Raw genomic sequence first — 20968 nt, forward strand, 5'->3', positions numbered from 1 at the left:
CAAAGATACAACATAGGCTTTAAATTTAGGATCGCCAAAATATAGTGATCTAATTTCAAGAGATTGACAAAATTTGAATCCTGGCAAAGCAAATGAAGGGCTTCATCTACAAGTTAGTGGAATCAGGAATCGCTCTGTCTGAACTAACTTTACATGTGGCAACTTTGCAGGGTTTGAGAACCTCACACATGGAAATTATTCTCTACTGCGCTTGACTTGGGTGCATTCTTGCTCCTTTCCCTATGTCATAGGTGGATGTGTATGCCTGAATGCCTTTTGCTGCTCCTCCATCCTCTGAAGCATATAAAAGGTAGAATTCCACCTCATTACTACCTCCTGCTTCAAGTGATGGCAAGGCAAGTTCAAAACTGTTTGCTTGCACTACAGTCTTCGACATGCAGTTGCTGAATGTTGAAAATGTCCTGAAAATTTTCGGGCCACTGGCAGCATCTGCTGCATGCCCCTGTCATGTTTTTTTTTTTAATTCTGCACCACCAAATTAATTGTGTGAGCAAAACATGGGACGTGTTGGAATTTGCCCAGATGTAATGCTCTCACAATATTGGTGGAATCGTCAGATTTCACAAATCCTGAGGAGAGTCCAAGTGGTTAAGCTGTTGTGCAGTGATGTCTCTTAGTTTTTCTAAGAGGTTCTCAGGGGTGTGCCTCTTACTGAAACTGAAATAACTCCACACAGAAGAGGTGGATTTTTTTTGTCTTTTGCCCAGACATGACAATGGGCTTTTTCCTACAACAACTGTCTCCACTGGTGCCTTATTTAAACAAACCACATCTCCATCATCAGAATCCTCATCATCAACATCCTCATTACTGCCAGCTACATTAATATCCTCCTCATCCTGGTGTACTTCTACAGTAAAATCCTCAATTTCAATGTCGGCACATTGACTGGCACTGCTCCTCCCAACACTTGCAGATGGTGTACAAATAGTGGAAGGAGCCTCCTCTTCCTGTACAGTATTGGAAGGGTCAGGCTAATACATCACAACCGCAAACACACTTGGACTCTCATTGGGGATTGGTGATATTTCTGAATGCACAGTTGGTTCCTGTGCCTTAACAAGTTTCATTTTTTTAACTTTTCTACAGGGAGGAGTGCTTACATCATCATTATGAGACGCAGAAACACCAATCATAAATGCAGGCCAAGGCCTTTGCCTTTCCTTGCCACTTTGTGTAGTGAATGGCATATTGCCAATTTTACGTTTCTAGTTAGCTAGCTTTACTTTTTGTTTTTTATTTATCAAAGTAAAATATTGCTTCTATGATTTTACATGCCCTCTATGCCTTTGGGAATTGGCCTTAGCAGATGACATTAATGGACTTGCATTGTCAATGTCATATATAGGAATAAAAAGGGTTTAGGTTGCCTGCGCTGAATCCAATCCTTTATGTATAAACAGTTTATTACGGGTATATGAAAACCGCCCGTGCTGTTCAAATATGATGTGAACCATTCAGTTTCATATAATTTCACCAGACACTTATACTAAATGGCTATTATATATTATAAAATCCTCATCATAATATATCATTAATGATAAAATCACAAGCCGGTTTTATGGACAACCACCCTTCAGCTTGATATCTCTCTGTGGCTTGCCCCGTGGGCAGACACTTACTTTAGTGTTCTCACCCGTAGTCCCAAAAAGGTATCTTTTCCACGAAGCTCACTATGTGCAATATGGTTTTCCACGTAACATCCACTTATGTGCAATCAGGTTTAAACGACACACCAAACTTACATTTTACTTCGATCTCGCGTGCTCCAAAAGGTTTCTTTAGGTCCCCGTTTCTTTAATAGAATCAAACTGAACCGTGTGGATCCAGAGATAAAAGATTTATTTTAACATAAAATATGGTTAAAAATCCAGGTACATCTTTTCGGTCAATAACAGGATGGTCAAATAGCACACTTAGCCCAGGTGTCCGTACATGCTGCAGTCCGTCATCGGCGCCGGGGCAACGGATGTTAAATGCGGCTCAGACTCCCCCTGAAGTGGCTTCCAGAGCTCCTGGAAATGACGGCCTCAACGCGTTTCAGATAATACTTTATCCTTTTTCTAGAGATGCCGTCCTGCACTTCCTTCCTGACATTTATCCTCCAGGGTCTCAGGTCATCTGACCCATATTCTCCAATCTTAGACAACCTATATCTGGCTTATTCAATCAATTCATCAGTCAGACACACCTTTCTACTTTAAACCTCTATATTATTGGTAGAACGTATTTTACACAGTATACACAAGCTTTTACATTCTCATTTAAACATAGCCTCGTTATTCAAATCCTAGTTTAAACATCAGTAATATAGCAGATCTATTACAAACTTGCTACTATGATACATTAAATAAAATTCCACAGTAACCTTACTATAGTCATCACATCCATTATTTATGTACATTGGACACATACAGCCAGGGATAATAAAAGGGACAAAAAGAAAACAAGTATCAGATATTTCATCATAATAACATCTTTCCCCCAATTTATGGCTTACATGTCATAGGAACCATTTAGATTCAAAATCAACGTTTAACCCATTGGGGGTCAGTGTTCTCATCTCATATATAGTGCGCATCTCCAGCCTCGCTAGTGCTGCTTCCACATCCTTGGTGCGCCAATTACATTTCCCTAATTTTATACCACAAAATGATTTGAAATCTTTAATATCACATTTTTGATTATCCCTAAAGTGCACAGATACACTATGGTTCTCAAACCCCTTTCTAATATTTCTAACGTGTTCGGATAGTCTTTCTTTCAACCTTCTACCTGTACGTCCGATATATTGGACTCCGCACTGGCACTCTAAAAGGTATATAACATTTTTGTTGTTACAGGAGATAAAGTCTTTAATCTTGAATTCCACATTTGTAATATTGGACTTATACTCCGTTACCTGATCCTGGGTTTTACAATTTTTGCACATTAAACATTGGCCACATCTATAAAAACCTTTTGAGGTAATTCTAGTGGTCATTTTTTGTACTGGCAGAGCGCTTTTCACCAATTTTGACCGTAAATTTTCCGCTCTTCTATATATGAATTTAGGGCGGTTTGAAATAAAAAAATTTAAAAGTGGATCTCTTTCAAGAATCCCCCAATGTTTTTTAATAATTTTTTCCACCTGTTGGTATTGTGAAGAATATGAGGTAATAAATGACACCTCTTTATTCTGATTACATTTATTGTTTTTGTTCTTCCCATGCAACATTTTAGAGATGAAGAGATTTGCATAGCTGGGTGCCAGCCTAGTGCCCATCGCAGTTCCGGACGTCTGCATAAAGAAGTCTCCCTCATACCAAAAAAAGTTATTGTTTAGGATGAACGAGGTCCCTTCTAAAATGAATTCCTGTTCTTTAGCGGTAACCTGATGTTTCTCTAAATTATATTTAATCGCCTCCAAACCTAGAGTATGTTGGATGATAGTATATAGTGAGGTGACGTCGGCCGTCACCAATATGTAATGTGGTAACCATACTATTTCATCCAATTTTTTGATTACAGCGATAGTGTCTTTAATGTAAGATTTGGTAAGATGTACCATGGGTTGAATTTTATGATCCAGGAAACAAGAGAGGTTTGATGTAATTGAATTAACTCCTGCTACTATTGGGCGGCCTGGGGGTTTATCCATATTTTTGTGTATTTTTGGCAACATATATATCACTGGAATAGCTGGTTTGTCCAACCGGATAAAACCCGCTTCTTCCTCTGTTAACACTTCCATGGTGGTATACAGTGCCAAAAATACTTCTAATTTCTTTTGAATATTATTAGTGGGATCTCCTCTTAGTTTTTTATAGGTATCCTTATCTGCTAACTGTCTTAAAACCTCTTGATGGTAGTCATCCCTGTTCAGGATAACTACCCCCCACCCCCCCTTATCCGCCGGTTTGATAATGATTTCATTGTTCTTTTTAAGGGTATTAATTGCCATTTTCTCCCCTCGTGTTAAATTGGGGGATTTTTTTGTTGTAAATTTGGTACGGCTCAGGTCTTCTTTAACTAATGACTCGAATGCCTCTACGAAGCATCCTTTTTTATGTTTAGGGAAAAATGTAGATTTTTTACAGAACACTTTTATATTTAAATCTGACTGTGGTGTATCTGAATGTTCCTTATCCTCAAAGAATCGTTTAAGGGATAATTTTCTAATAAATCTTTGTAAATCGATGAATGTTTCAAATTCATCCGTTTTACTCGATGGAGCAAATTTTAAGCCCCTTTCCAACAGGGACTTCTCATCTTTAGTAAGTGTATATTTACTTAAATTAAAGATCTTTGTTTTACCTAAATTTTCCTGATTACTATTGATCTCCTTATTATCACTGGTAACAAGCTCTTTCTCTGTGGGGACCTTACTCAAACACTTATGTGATTTACTGTGTTTACCTGCCCGACATCCTCTCTTTTTTCTAAGGTCCTTTTGTGATTTTATGGGTAATACCCTCTCCTCTGATCCCTGTCTAAAAAAGATCTCGTATGATGTGATGATCTATTCCTATGTCCCGAAATCCATTCCCTGTCTGTGCCATTTCTATCAGTTCTTCTATCCGTAATTTCGATCCGATTCCGTACCCCTCTATGCTCAGATCTATTGTCATAGATTCTTCTTTGATATTGTTCTTTGCCCCTATAGGGACTCTTATCGTCCCTAGGTAGTGGAGTCCTCAACCTCTCCTTATTCCGGTAAATATACACTTACTAAAGATGAGAAGTCCCTGTTGGAAAAGGGCTTAAATTTTGCTCCATCGAGTAAAACGGATGAATTTGAAACATTCATCAATTTAGAAAGATTTATTAGAAAATTATCCCTTAAACGATTCTTTGAGGATAAGGAACATTCAGATACACCACAGTCAGATTTAAATATAAAAGTGTTCCGTAAAAAATCTACATTTTTCCCTAAACATAAAAAAGGATGCTTCGTAGAGGCATTCGAGTCATTAGTTAAAGAAGACCTGAGCCGTACCAAATTTACAACAAAAAAATCCCCCAATTTAACACGAGGGGAGAAAATGGCAATTAATACCCTTAAAAAGAACAATGAAATCATTATCAAACCGGCGGATAAGGGGGGGGGGGGGGTAGTTATCCTGAACAGGGATGACTACCATCAAGAGGTTTTAAGACAGTTAGCAGATAAGGATACCTATAAAAAACTAAGAGGAGATCCCACTAATAATATTCAAAAGAAATTAGAAGTATTTTTGGCACTGTATACCACCACGGAAGTGTTAACAGAGGAAGAAGCGGGTTTTATCCGGTTGGACAAACCAGCTATTCCAGTGATATATATGTTGCCAAAAATACACAAAAATATGGATAAACCCCCAGGCCGCCCAATAGTAGCTGGAGTTAATTCAATTACATCAAACCTCTCTTGTTTCCTGGATCATAAAATTCAACCCATGGTACATCTTACCAAATCTTACATTAAAGACACTATCGCTGTAATCAAAAAATTGGATGAAATAGTATGGTTACCACATTACATATTGGTGACGGCCGACGTCACCTCACTATATACTATCATCCAACATACTCTAGGTTTGGAGGCGATTAAATATCATTTAGAGAAACATCAGGTTACCGCTAAAGAACAGGAATTCATTTTAGAAGGGACCTCGTTCATCCTAAGCAATAACTTTTTTTGGTATGAGGGAGATTTCTTTATGCAGACGTCCGGAACTGCGATGGGCACTAGGCTGGCACCCAGCTATGCAAATCTCTTCATGGCACATTGGGAGGACAAACAGACAAACACATATGGGCAGGTCACCCATGGGGTGCCAGCCTAGTGTCCTGGTTTCCGGTATGTGGACGATATTATGTTTATATAGGGTGGTACAGAAAGTACCCTTCTAGAATTCTGTACTTTTATTAACTCTAATGATAAACATATAGAGTTGACATTTGTAACTAGTAAGGCGGAGATAAATTTCTTGGACCTAACGATATTCCCGGAAGGGGATAAATTAGGGACCAAGAATTACTCAAAACCGACCGACTGCAACTCTTATATTAATTCCAGTAGTAACCATCATGTAAATTGGATTAGGAGTATACCGAATAGCCAATTTCAACGACTGAGAAGAAATTGCTCCAATTTAGAATCCTATGAAGATCAGGCAAACATCATGGAGGAACAATTCCTTTGTAAAGGTTTTGAATCAAATACTATTAGAGAAGTCAGAATGAAATGCTCTGAGATGGACAGGCATAAAATGTTGCATGGGAAGAACAAAAACAATAAATGTAATCAGAATAAAGAGGTGTCATTTATTACCTCATATTCTTCACAATACCAACAGGTGGAAAAAATTATTAAAAAACATTGGGGGATTCTTGAAAGAGATCCACTTTTAATTTTTTTATTTCAAACCGCCCTAGATTCATATATAGAAGAGCGGAAAATTTACGGTCAAAATTGGTGAAAAGCGCTCTGCCAATACAAAAAATGACCACTAGAATTACCTCAAAAGGTTTTTATAGATGTGGCCAATGTTTAATGTGCAAAAATTGTAAAACCCAGGATAAGGTAACGGAGTATAAGTCCAATATTACAAATGTGGAATACAAGATTAAAGACTTTATCTCCTGTAACAACAAAAATGTTATATACCTTTTAGAGTGCCAGTGCGGGGTCCAATATATCGGACGTACAGGTAGAAGGTTGAAAGAAAGACTATCCGAACACGTTAGAAATATTAGAAAGGGGTTTGAGAACCATAGTGTATCTGTGCACTTTAGGGATAATCAAAAATGTGATATTAAAGATTTTAAATCATTTTGTGGTATAAAATTAGGGAAATGTAATTGGTGCACCAAGGATGTGGAAGCAGCACTAGCGAGGCTGGAGATGCGCACTTTATATGAGATGAGAACACTGACCCCCAATGGGTTAAACGTTGATTTTGAATCTAAATGGTTCCTATGACATGTAAGCCATAAATTGGGGGAAAGATGTTATTATGATGAAATATCTGATACTTGTTTTCTTTTTGTCCCTTTTATTATCCCTGGCTGTATGTGTCCAATGTACATAAATAATGGATGTGATGACTATAGTTAGGTTACTGTGGAATTTTATTTAATGTATCACAGTAGCAAGTTTGTAATAGATCTGCTATATTACTGATGTTTAAACTAGGATTTGAATAACGAGGCTATGTTTAAATGAGAATGTAAAATCTTGTGTATACTGTGTAAAATACGTTCTACCAGTAATATAGAGGTTTAAAGTTAGAAAGGTGTGTCTGACTGATGAAATGATTGAATAAGCCAGATATAGGTCGTCTAAGATTGGAGAATATGGGTCAGATGACCTGAGACCCTGGAGGATAAATGTCAGGAAGGAAGTGCAGGACGGCATCTCTTGAAACAGGATAAAGTATTATCTGAAACGCGTTGAGGCCATCATTTCCAGGAGCTCCGGAAGCCACTTCAGGGGGAGTCTGAGCCGCATTTAACGTCCGTTGCCCCGGCGCCGATCGTGGACTGCAGCACGTACGGACACCTGGGCTAAGTGTGCTATTTGACCATCCTGTTAGTGACCGAAAAGATGTACCTGGATTTTTAACTATATTTTATGTTAAAATAAATCTTTTATCTCTGGATCCACACGGTTCAGTTTGATTCTATTAAAGAAACGGGGACCTAAGAAACCTTTTGGAGCACGCGAGATCGAAGTAAAATGTAAGTTTGGTGTGTCGTTTAAACCTGATTGCACATAAGTGGATGTTACGTGGAAAACCATATTGCACATAGTGAGCTTCGTGGAAAAGATACCTTTTTGGGACTACGGGTGAGAACACTAAAGTAAGTGTCTGCCCACGGGGCAAGCCACAGAGAGATATCAAGCTGAAGGGTGGTTGTCCATAAAACCGGCTTGTGATTTTATCATTAATGATATATTATGATGAGGATTTTATAATATATAATAGCCATTTAGTATAAGTGTCTGGTGAAATTATATGAAACTGAATGGTTCACATCATTTTTGAACAGCACGGGCGGTTTTAATATACCCGTAATAGACTGTTTATACAAAAAGGATTGGATTCAGCGCAGGCAACCTAAACCCTTTTTATTCCTATATATGATTATACGGGTATGGTGTTACCCGATTAGGTTGCCAGCTGCATAAATTAGGAGCGCAGATCAACACAACCTTCCGTTTTCAGATTGTCAATGTCATGACTAATGGCAGCAGCTTCAGCACTATTAGAAGAAAGTGGTTCCTGATCTTTCAATTGTTTGTCCTCCATTTTTATCAACACAAAGTGGGATACAGCAAGTGTCTCACAAATGAGTCAGAAATATGTATAATAATTACACACTGCAGTTGACTTCACCAACAACGTCACACAGATGAGTCAGAAATATATAAAATAATTACACACTGCGGTAGACTTCACCGACAGCATTGCACAAATGAGTCAGAAATATGTATAAAAATTACACACAGCAGTTAACTTCACCGACAGCGTTGCACAAAAGAGTCATACATTTATATAATAATTACACACTGCGGTTGACTTCACCTACAACGTCACACAGATGAGTCAGAAATATACAAAATAATTACACACTGTGGTAGACTTCTCCGACAGCATTGCACAAATATGTCAGAAATATGTATAATAATTACACACAGCGGTTAACTTCACCGACAGCGTTGCACAAATGAGTCAGAAATGTATATAATAATTACACACTACGGTTGACTTCACCAACAGCATCGCACAAATGAGTCAGAAATATGTATAATAAATACACACTGTGGTTGACGTTACCGACAGTGTGGCACAGATGAGTCAGAAATATGTAGAAGTATTTTTTATATCACACACCAGTGGCTACAGTGTCACTCAAATGAGTTAGAAATATATATAATAATAATAATAATAATTCCACACTGCGGTTTACTTCACCGACAGCATCACACAATACAAGTAGGAAATACCATACTGCGGTCTGACCAGTGTCACAGTACTGTACTTCTGAAAATGAAATAAAAATTGTATAGTACACTGGGGTACAGCACAAACAAAAATATATATATATTTTTTAATTATAATTTTAGGCTTTTTGTTTTTAGCTTTTATTGTTTTAATTTTACACTGGGGCAGAGCCCCTGGATGGAAGGACAGATCACCCCTTTCAGATACAGCAGAGAGAGAGAGCACCCCTTTTTCAAATACAGCAAACATAGACACCCCTTTTTCAGATACAGCAGACAGAGAGAGCACTCCTTTTTCCGATACAGCAGACAGAGAGAGCACTCCTTTTTCAGATACAGCAGACAGAGAGCGCACCCTTTTTCAGATACAGCAGACAGAGAGGACCCCTTTTTCAGATAAAACAGGCAGAGAGAGCACCCCTTTTAGATACAGCAGACAGAGCATCCGTCCTACGCCACCCAGTACTGAGACCGACATGTCCATCTAGTACACTCTCCAATGCCGGAGTGAAGATGGCACCGATCAACGGGGACTTATACAGAATCAAAAACCTGCAAGAATCTGACAGCAGAATGATGACATTTTGCCTAGTTTTGGGACCCAAGTAAAGTATGACGTCCCGAGCCGGAATCGGATCCCGTCTCGGATCAGGATGTTTGGGGGAACCAAGCCTACTCATCCCTAGAAAATATAATAGTGTATTATCAATGTTGTCTTACACGTTCAATTGAAAATCTGCACTTTTGTAAATAACAAGTATTTTTATTACAATGTATATTACTTTCTTTCATAAACTTTATTAACAAAGAATATATTAATACATACTGTATAATAGCAAAACAGCCCGTAAGTTACAATGGGTAAGCACGTGTAAAGATATACAGAATAAAGACTGTCACTTAGTGAAATTTAAAGTTTATAAATCAGCAAGCACAGGGAGTAGTTTATTTACTTTTTATTATTGAATGTGTTTCTGTTTTAAATGTTTTCTAATTATAGTGATAATTTTATTGCAATTTAACTGAAATGTATGTTTATGTTGGATAGGACAGCAAGTTAAAAACCAAAAGGCTTTAATTTGGTATTACAATATGTCAAACATGTACAAATATGGATTCAACTATCCAGGAATATTAATAATAATTAGTAAATGAAGCTTAAGAATAAGAGTCACATTAGTTATATGTGGCCAAAAATGTAAATGCATCAATATAAAGTGATGATCTGTGAAAAGAGAGATGAATGATTGTAAAGAAAAGGCAATGCAAACACAATATGTAGATTTTTCAATTTGTTTCCAGAGTGATTAATGACCGCCTTCCCATTACTTTGGTGTACAGGCATGGACAAAATACCTACTGCCAGCGTCAAAAATATCCTTCCTTGACACATCTATCCGAGGAGTAACTACCAATTTCTTTATTTCATAACCAGCCTTTTTAAAAGCCATCTCAAGGTCATTTTGTGATACGGTCAAGACAGTAATCCGTTTGTTACCAACAGAGTAAAAGGTGGAATTTACCATACCCAAAACCAATAAGTGTCCCCCAGGTTTAAGCAAGTTTTTAAAATTTTTCAAAACATTGCAATATGATTCAATGTCCTTACAGGGGGTTTCAAGGCAGAGGCAGGTGAGGAGACAATCAGCAGGAGGCAGAACAATAGGATCATAAGGGTTACTTTTCAGTGCATCACATTTCAGGACCTGTTTCACCTTACTGCGGAGCTTCTCAGCTTTTTCCTTATAATTCTCCCTTTAAAAGAAGCACATAGCATACTGTTGTTATGTATTATATTCTAAGTCATACTAAACAGATTTTATTATCAGGTGCACACAGAAATAACAACTAGTGTAGTGAATGGGAGCTGTCAACCCCATATGGGAATGCTACTACCTATTTCTCTTACGTCCTAGAGGATACTGGGGTTCCATTTAGTACCATCGGGGTATAGACAGGTCCACTAGGAGCCATGTGCACTTTAAGAATTTGATAGTGTGGGCTGGCTCCTCCCTCTATGCCCCTCCTACCAGACTCAGTTTACAAAATGTGCCCGGAGGAGCCGGTCACACTGAAGGAAGCTCCTGAGGAGTTTTTTGCATTTATTTTATCTGTTTGTTATTTTCTGGCAGGTCTGGATGGCACCATCCTGCCTGCTTCGTGGGACTTAGGGGGGGGGGGATGGGCCAACCACTTGAAGGGTTAATGGTCTCGGTACCCACTGACAGGACACTAGCTCCTGAGGGAACTATTTGCAAACCCCACCACGGCAAGCATACATTCCCAGAGCACGCCGCCACCCCTAACAGAGCCATAAGAATGAAGAGTGGTGAGTACCAAGCCGGCATCGTGGTTAGCGGGTCACCGGCCATTACGGCGGCATGAGGGTACAGAGACATACGGCTTCTAACTGGGGTAGAATGCATCTAAAGACACAATACACAGCTGCGTCTCAGTACACTGCACACAGACGCTGACTGACAGGGACGCGCAACTCCTCCAGAGTGACTCCAGTTTACCTCAGCAGTACCAGGGGGTCATAGCAGGGGGGGGGGGGGATTGTTAGTTTACTAAGTCCCCTATCAGGGTACTTAGTCTGCGACCCAGCTTAGTTTGGCATTAGCAATAAGGGCGCGGTGGGGGCTGGCTCCAAATAACTCTGTGTCTCCCTGAAGTGCTCTTTGTGGGTTAATTGTGCTTAACCTTTTTCTGTGTGTGTGTGTGCTGTCACATTTACATTATGTCAGGCAAAGAGTGTGTTTCTTGTACCGCGGAGTGTTCCACTTTACCATTACTGGGTACTCAGGGCAGTGCACCTTCCCAGAATAGCGGGGCTAAACTGGAGTGGTTTAATTCCATTAAAGGAATGATCTCCAATATTTCTACGAAAATTCTTCCGCAATGAGAAAGAGATGCAATACTTAAGACAGACTGTGGATGAGTTTATTAACAGAGACTCAGTTTCCAAAACAGCGTCTCAATTCCCTCCAATTTGTTTGCAAATATGATCTCTGGCCCATATCCTGCATTCTGACTCTGATGCTGACGGGTCAGACATGGAGGAGGGTGAGGTAGATTTGAAGGGGGGGGATACTACTGTGTCACAGGGAATACAGGCTCTTATAGAGGCTATCAGAGATGTTCCTCAAATTCCTGATAAGGTGTCAAAGGAGTGTGAGGAATCTTATTTTAATGTAAAAAAGAAGTCCTCAGTCAGTCACTTTTCCTGTGTCAAAGGAATTGAATAACCTGTTTGAAGAACCGTGGGGTAATCCTGATAAGAAATTTCAAATTCCTAAAAGGTTGCTCTCATCTTTTCCTTTTCCTCTGGAGGATAGGAAAAAATGGGAAAATCCACCGATAGTGGACGCATCAGTCTCCAGGCTGTCATGGAAAATTGTATTGCCTGTCCGTGGTGCAGCCTCCCTAAAAGACACGACTGATCATAAAATTGAGACTACACTCAAATCATTGTACACAGCTGTAGGGGTGGACCAGAGACCCACTATTGCATGTGCGTGGATCACAAAAGCCATTGCAAAATGGTCAGGTAACATAATTGAGGGGTTAGATTCCTTGTCATGGGGAGATGTTGTTTTACTCCTGCAACATATACAGGACTGTGCAAACTTTATGGTGGAATCCATAAAAGAGATAGGCTTGCTTAATGCACGCACCACCGCTATGGCAGTGTCAGCACGCATGGGCTTGTGGCTACGCCAGTGGACTACTGATGTGGACTCCAGGAAAGTCGTGGAAGGTCTACCATTCACAGTAGAGTCCTTATTTGGAGACAAACTAGACAAATGGATCTCCAAAGCTACTGCGGATAAGTCTACATATCTTCCTTTCGCAGTTCCCACAGCCAGGGAAGCCTACTCAGAGCCTAATCTACAGTCCTTTCGGACTTCCAAGTTTAAGGGCAAAACCAGAGGTGCTTTTACAGCCTCCAGAGGCGCAAGAGGTAAACCACGCAAACCAGCAACTGCCAGTTCTCAGGAACAGAGCTCAGGCTCTACTTCCTCAAAGCCTTCAGCATAACTGTGGACCGCAATGTCTGGAAGGCTGTCAGGAGGGAGCCCGACTACAATTCTTTAGTCACATCTGGTCAAGTTCGTGCCGGGATCCCTGGGTCATAGATCTTATTTCCCAGGGCTACAGACTGGAGTTCCCAGAGCTCCCACCTCACAGATTCTTCAAATCAGGCTTACCAGCTTCACAAGGGGCAAATATAACTTTACAGCATGCCATTCAAAAACTGGTACTGACTCAAGTCATTGTTACAGTTCCACCTCCTCTGAAAAACAAGGGGTACTATTCCAACTTGTTTGTAGTACCGAAACCGGGCGGTTCAGTAAGGCCTATTCTGAACCTCAAGTCCTTGAACCCGTACTTAAGAGTTTTCAAGTTCAATATGGAGTCTCTGAGAGCAATGATCTCAGGTCTGGAGGAGGGGGAATTCCTAGTGTCTCTGGATATCAAGGATGCGTACCTTCACATTCCAATCTGTCCACCTCATCAGGCTTATTTTCGGTTTGCACTGCAGTACTGTCACTACCAGTTCCAGGCCCTGCCATTTAGTCTATCCACGGCACCAAGGGTGTTCACCAAAGTGATGGCAGAGATAATGTTTCTACTCCGCAAACAGGGAGTTAATATAATTCCGTACCTGGACGATCTTCTGATAAAGGCGCTATCCAGAGAGAGGTTGCTAGACAGCATTGGTCTCTCAACCAAACTTCTCCAGCATCACGGGTGGATCGTGAACCTTCCAAAATCTCACCTAGAGCCAAAACAGAGGCTTCCATTCCTGGGAATGATACTGGACATGCAGTCGCAGAAGGTGTTCCTTCCATTGGAAAAGGCATTGGTAATCCATTCGATGGTTCGGGATGTCTTGATGCAAACCCAGATATTGGTGCATCTATGCATTTGCCTTATAGGGAAAATGATGGCCTCTTACGAGGCACTTCAATACGGAAGGTTTCACACAACACCCTTCCAGCTCGATCTGTTGGACAAATGGTCCGGATCGCATCTTCACATGCACCAGAGGATCCGTTTGTCGCCAAAAGCCAGGATCTACCTTCTATGGTGGCTACAGACTTCTCACCTTGTCGAGGGTCGGAGGTTCGGAATTCAGAACTGGATTCTGTTAACCACAGACGCAAGCCTCAGATGTTGGGGAGCAGTCACCCACGGGGTGCATTTTCAGGGTAGATGGTCAAGTCAGGGAGTCATGCCAATCAACATTCTGGAACTCAGGGCCATATACAACGCCCTTCTGCAGGCCTCATATCTTCTTCAAGATCAGGCTATTCAGGTCCAGTCGGACAATGTGACGGCAGTGACGTACATAAACTGACAGGGTGGAAGGAAAAGCAGAGCGGCAATGTCAGAGGTGTAAAGAATTCTCCTTTGGGCAAAAAAAAAAAACGCTGTGGCATTGTCTGCTGTCTTCATTCTGAGAGTAGACAACTGGGAAGCAGACTTCCTCAGCAGACACAACCTGCACCCGAGGGAGTGGGGCCTTCACCCGGAAGTTTTCAGGTGCTTAACAAGTCGATGGGCTTATCCACAAATCAACATTATGGCCTCTCATTTCAACTAGAAGCTCAAGCGGTATTGTTCCAGGTCGAGAGACCCACAGACAGTGGCGGTACATGGGTCTATCAGACGGTGTACATGTTTCCTCAAATTCCTATGATCCTAAGGATTCTAAAAAGAATAAAAAGGGAAAAGTTTCAAGCAATACTCATTGCTCTGGACTGGCCAAGAAGGGCCTGGTATGCGGACCTTCTGTAGAGGCTCCTCGAAGATCCGTGGCCTCTACCTCTTCACGAGGAACTTCTGCAACAGAGCCCGTTCGTCTATCAAGACTTACCATGGCTAAGTTTGATGGCATGGAAGTTGAACGGCTGATTCTTGCCAGAAGAGGGATCCCTGACAAGGTTATCTTGACTATGATCCAAGCCAGGAAAGGGGCAACATCTTAACATTACCACCGTATTTGGAAAAAATATGTCTCTTGGTGTGAGTGCAGAAATTATTCTGCAGTGGAATTTTATCTGGGACGTTTCCTGCTTTTTCTGTAGACAGGTGTGGATGTGGGCCTAAGTCTGGGCTCCATAAGAGTCCAGATTTTGGCCTAGTCCATTTTCTTTCAGAAACAATTGGCTTCTCTCCCTGAGGTCCAGACGTTCTTGAAAGTTGTTCTGCACATCCAACCTCCCTTTGTGCCTCCCACAGCACCTTGGGATCTCACTTTGATGCTGCAGTTCCTCCAATTGGACTGGTTTGAACCATTACAGGGAGGTGGACGTAAAATATCTTACATGGAAGACCATCACACTGTTGGTCTTGGCTTCAGCAAAACGTGTGTCGGAGCTGGGGGTGTTGTCCCACAAGAACCCCTACTTAATTTTCCAAGAGGACAGAGCTGAACTCAGAACTCCTCAGCAATTTCTTCTTAAGGTGGTGTCAGCGTATCACATCAACCAACCAATTGTGGTTCCGGTTGTCACAGACACCTCTGCTACTTCAAAGTCTTTGGATGTTGTGAGGGCTTTGAAGGTGTACGTAAAACGAACAACTCGTCACAGAAAATTGAACTCGCTGTTTGTTCTTTATGATCAAAATAAAATTCAAAGCAGTCCATTGCACGCTTTATCAGACTCACTATCCAGCATGCTTATTCCATGGCAGGCTTGCCAGTTCCAAAATCTATACAGGCCCACTATACTAGGTCGGTGGGTTCTTCCTGGGCAGCTGCCCGGGGTGTCTCGGCTTTATAGCTCTGCCGAGCAGCTACCTGGTCAGGTTCGAACATGTTTGCTAAGATCTACAAGTTCGATACTTTGGCCTCTGAGGACCTTCAGGTTGGTCAATCAGTTCTGCAGGAACCTCAGCACTCTCCCACTTGATTTGGGAGCTTTGGTACATCCCTATGGTACTAAATGCAAGCCCTGGGCCAAATGTAATAGAGTGAGAGTTTCAAAAAGTGAGAGATTTGGTAAGGTTTTGCAGTTGTTTTTAAAAGTGGCAATCATTTACATTGCAAGATCAACCTGGTTTTGAAGTGTAAATGATTGCCACTTTAAAAAAAACTGCAAAACCTTACCAAATCTCTCACTTTCTGAAACTCTCACTCTATTACATTTGGCCCAGGGGTTGCATTTAGGACGTAAGAGAAAATAGGCATCGAGGGAGGAGCGAGCCCACACTATCAAATTCTTAAAGTGCCCATGGTGCCTGGTGGACCCGTCTATACCCCCATGGTACTAAATGGAACCCCAGTATCCTCTACAGACTACAAGAAAAGGATTTACCGGTAGGTAATTAAAATCCTATTTTTATAATGGCTTTAAATACATTGGGTATGATATATCAGCGTTTGGAAAGCCAGTGGTCAGAAGACCACCACGGCATCCCGGCATACTTACCTTCCCCCAGTGTTTCCCTAACCCTTCCTTCCTGCAGCCTAAACCAAACCCTCCCTCGACCCTCAGCCTAACCTTAACTATCCCTGGCAGTGCCTAAACTTAATCCCCCATTACTGCACTTAAACCTAACTCTCCCCCCCCCCCCTCTGCCTTACCCTAACACTCCCCAAGGGTGTATAAACCTAACACCTCTCCTTCCTCCTCCAGCACCGGGCTTGTTATTCTTGTCAGGATGCCAGCACCGGCATTCCAAGAAGTGTCAGGATTCCGGCATCTGCATTTCGACTGCCGGAATCCTAACTGTTGGCATCCTGACCGGATCTCATAGAAATATGTTCTGAGGCGGCACTGGCACTGACAGCTATAGCAAAATAAACTTAATAGCTAAACAACTAATTAACTATATTCAAAACCAATATAGGAAGCTGTAATAGCTTCTAGGAATAGAACAATATTTAAAACAACTACTTAATACGTACAGTGAAGAGAGATAAAGTACCAGCCAATCAGTTTTAAACTGACATTTTAAAGGTTATGTTTGAAAAATGAAGTCAGAAGCTGATTGTTTGGTACTTTATCTTTGTCCAAGGTTCATACATTTCCCATGCGACCCGAAAATGTCAATATGGTGGATTAGAACTCCCAGGGAATAGATTACTTACATTCATCTCAACGTAACATTCAAAGGTATAGAATAAAAGACACATCTTGCATTTTTACATCCTGTTTACCAAAATGATTTTGATTATAAGTATTCTTAGTGCTTAAAGTGTGCATCAATATTTATCTTTCTCTTGTATGGTTTGGATTGCAAAAAAACAACAACATGATTTTAGTTGTTTTTGTCAAATAAAAAATAAATAAATCTGGATCCAAAACAAAAACTAGTGAGGCGTATTTGGCAAAGCAAATACCAAAAGCTACTAACGAAATAGAACCAAAACTCTAATGGACCCTACACACTGGCAGATAACACTGAACATTAGGAACATTCTCATTCATTAATGCACGAGAACGCGTTCATATCGTTCAGTGTGGAGGCACCAACGATGAATGATGTGCGGCCCCACGCTCTTTCATTGTTGGCGCCCCGTCGCTTATGCATGCAGGCCAATATGGCCAATCTCGTCCATATTAGCATGCACTGCTATGGAGCCGGGTGACGAGGCCGATACGGCCGGTGGGTGACCCTTCACTCCCCCCTGCCGCCGGGTCACCCACCTGCTGTATCAGCCGTCGGGCAACTCAGCGGCGGGTCGACAAGTGTGTAGGGCCCTTAATTTAAAGGTAAGACCTGGATAAATTTCTATGATGTGTTAGTATTAGAGATGTTAGGGACCCATCTAATGAAGTTCACCTCCATGTTAATTGTAAGAGTTTATGAAACATATTTGGACTATCAGTATTCTTAGTGCTTAGAGTGGCACCTGCATTTTACTTAATCATATTTACACCCTATGAAGGCTTCAGAGCTGAGTGCACACATCTGAGTGATTAACAGTCATAAACCACTCTATAAAATCTGCACTTGCAGGTTGGTTACGGAGCATTCACATGTAGGCTAAAGCTGGCCATACACCTACAGATTTTTTGTCCAATCTGGTTGGTTGGAACAAAAATCTGGTAATGTACTGGCGCAAATAACAATTGACTATTTGCTCCGAAATGCCAGAAAAGTGCCAAAAATGGTCAGAAATGAATTTGTCAAATTGTCGGTATTTTGGCGCAAATGATCAATTGACATTTGTTCCAGATTGGACAATAAATCTGTAGGTGTATATCCAGCTAAGTTCAGTGCAGGCATATCGATTGCCAATAGCCAGAATAGTAGTCTTTGCTGAGTTATGTTTACACAGTGATCCATCTGGTTTCAGAAAGAACTTTTGCACCACGGATATTGTTAATGAAAGTGTGCACTGCTATTGATGATGGCTGTGAAAGTGGATGCATGGATGGGGGGAGGTGCAGTCAGATTGATGTGTACAACTCATCATATGGGTGAATGTTCACGGTTTTCTCTATACGTGTATTATGGTTCCAATTAAGGCCAACTTGGATGCAAATCTGAATTGCTAGTAAGACCTTAATTTTACAATGGCTGCCTATGCTAGGCTCATGGCTCATAACGATTTTATCCATAGTCTTTCAGTAGGTCTCTGTTGAACATTTTTTAAGTTTTCGTTCTGTTGTAGATAAACTTGATAGGCAGCAGTACTATTTGACACTCAAACCTCAAGTGGGGGGTGAAGGCTTTATTGAGCATGAGGTATTCTAGAGTGGAAAATTCTTTAACAACTTAACTGCGGGGAGGCAGGGTTGCTGTAGTAATGCAACCATGTCCGAGAAAGCCCAGCTTGGCATGGTGTCCACTTGTGTCTCTGCAATCTCACCGGTTCCTAATGATTTAATAGGATACATTCTTGTTAGGGATGCGCACTGACCCCCATGTTTTCTTTTTGCTTTAGGATCTGTAGTAACTTTATGCTACAATTCTGTCAAAACCGCTCTCACATGTTTTTTTTTCTTTTGGCTCTGTATTGTTTTTTTTTTTTTTAAATTGATAAAAAAACGCAAAATCACATAATTTGGACCTTTTTTGTTCCTACAGTATTATTAATCTCAAAAACATTCATTTGCAAACATTTCCAGTAAATTTGACCACCTCATAGCTCTGAATATTGTTTTCATCCAGTTTAGCACTGTTTTCATCAAGTTTAGCTGGCTCAGTAAGCTAAGCTACAGCAGTGGGCAGCACACAGACACAAGTTAAAGTATACAACATCTGGGAGGTAAAAAGAAAGAAAAAATAGAGGCGCTCATGTCATTATGACATTACAATATCATAAATACAACCAAAGGGTCAAATAATTAAAAATATATATTTATTAATATAGTATAAATAAATAAAATCAAAACTCTTTCTTTAGAGCAAACTATTCAATATACATAATGTGCTAACCTCGTTGTCACTGAAATGCTGTGATATGTAGATGTATGAGACTCACACGAATTAAATACAATCCAATAACTACCTAAAACCGTATAATAAAACGAGTAGCTACTTATAGTCCAAATGTAACCAACTGTTCATCAATGGACATGTAACATTGTAACAAGTAGTACTGTGGAATGGTTATTCTTGTTACTTTGAGCTCAGTTGCTTTTGTATACAATAATAGCTGGTTGCAGGTGTAGGCTCTTAGAGGTATATTTAACCGTTTGTGAGAACCTCAAAGTTCAGAGAGCCAATGTGCAAATAATAATCATATTGTTTAGTTACCTCTCCAATAGGGGCTGGTGAACCCGAGCGTCCTCGGGTATATCCAACAAGTGCTCAGTCTAATATATGGCTGGAGGGTTGATGACTAATAAATCCGTGTGAGCCGCAGATGTCCCGCTGGCGGTACTGTCCTCAGTTTCTCCGGGCAAGCGCCGCCCGCTGTATAATCACGGACAGGAGGCAGGTGTGCGGTAAACCAATGGCGTTCAGCTGCGGGGATCCCACTGCACGTGGGTCTCCTCCTATGTTCCCCTGGACATACGTGTCCGTTGATGGTAAAGAGGAAGGCTGAGATGAATAACCCAAGGCTGCCGCACAGACCACCTAAACGGACGTCTGCTGTCCAGAGACGCGTGTCACCCGCTGCTGGAATCAATAGAGCGGGGCAATAGCAGACGCGTCCTGAGCCGTAGAGTCAGTTCAGTGACCAAAAAGGGGAGGAGTCCTGATGCATTTCGTCACTTGACCCGTGACTTTTTCAAAGATGACTCCTAAGGCCAAAATGAGGGAGGATTCATAAAATTGATCAATGATTGAAGTGGATAGTAATAGGAATAATTAATTTATTTATTATAAATGTCTCATTTAGGATTATTTAATTATTTTTGGTAAGCTCCGCTATTTATTTACTAAATGTTGTATTTATATTTGCTCAGTCAATATACTTGAAAAACAACTTAGGATGTCATGGTTAACTGGTTCTTAAATAAGATGTATTATCTATTTTATTAAATACACATGTGAGTGGTTTATTGAGAGCTCCTTAAATAGAGCACATTTTGGCCTTAGGAGTCATCTTTGAAAAAGTCACGGGTCACGTGATGAAACGCGTCAGGACTCCTCCCCTTTTTGGTCACTGAACTGACTATATGGCTCAGGACGCATCTGCTATTGCCCCGCTCTATTGATTCCAGCAGCGGGTGACACGCGTCCCTGGACAGCAGGCGGCCGTTTAGGTGTAAGGGGTAGAGACCGACCTGCCTGCGTCCCTCTAAATCGGCTATGACCCCCCATGAATAGACGACTCGGAGGCAGGATTTTGGATGAATAATCTGGCCACAGCTTTATTTTTTTTACCTCGTTACCTATGTTGCAGGGCACCAAAAAATAAGCAGTGGGCAAGGCAAGCTTTCGTTATCCACCTTATTATTTCCCGGGGGGTGTGCCCGCCTACCCGGTAGGCGCCACAGCCACACCCCTCTAGGGAAACCCGCCCCCTGTGGCGCATCTCACGCTCGCTTGGCACGCCGCCCA

The 20968-nt window shown here is 41.1% G+C and overlaps 1 protein-coding gene across 3 annotated transcripts in view; it reads right to left on the reverse strand.

The window, feature by feature from the left end:
* Positions 1-9770: 9770 nt before the first annotated feature.
* The window catches only part of LOC134966458 (indolethylamine N-methyltransferase-like), a 250349-nt gene continuing 239151 nt past the window's right edge, over positions 9771-20968 (reverse strand). For all 3 annotated transcript variants that reach the window (XM_063943214.1, XM_063943213.1, XM_063943215.1), the window contains exon 4: positions 9771-10747. In XM_063943214.1, the coding sequence (XP_063799284.1) occupies positions 10318-10747 (430 nt within the window). In that variant the 3' untranslated portion in view covers positions 9771-10317. The remainder of the gene's footprint in view (positions 10748-20968) is intronic.

The sequence above is a fragment of the Pseudophryne corroboree genome, chromosome 10 (genome assembly GCF_028390025.1).
Source record: "Pseudophryne corroboree isolate aPseCor3 chromosome 10, aPseCor3.hap2, whole genome shotgun sequence".
Classification (NCBI taxonomy): domain Eukaryota; kingdom Metazoa; phylum Chordata; class Amphibia; order Anura; family Myobatrachidae; genus Pseudophryne; species Pseudophryne corroboree.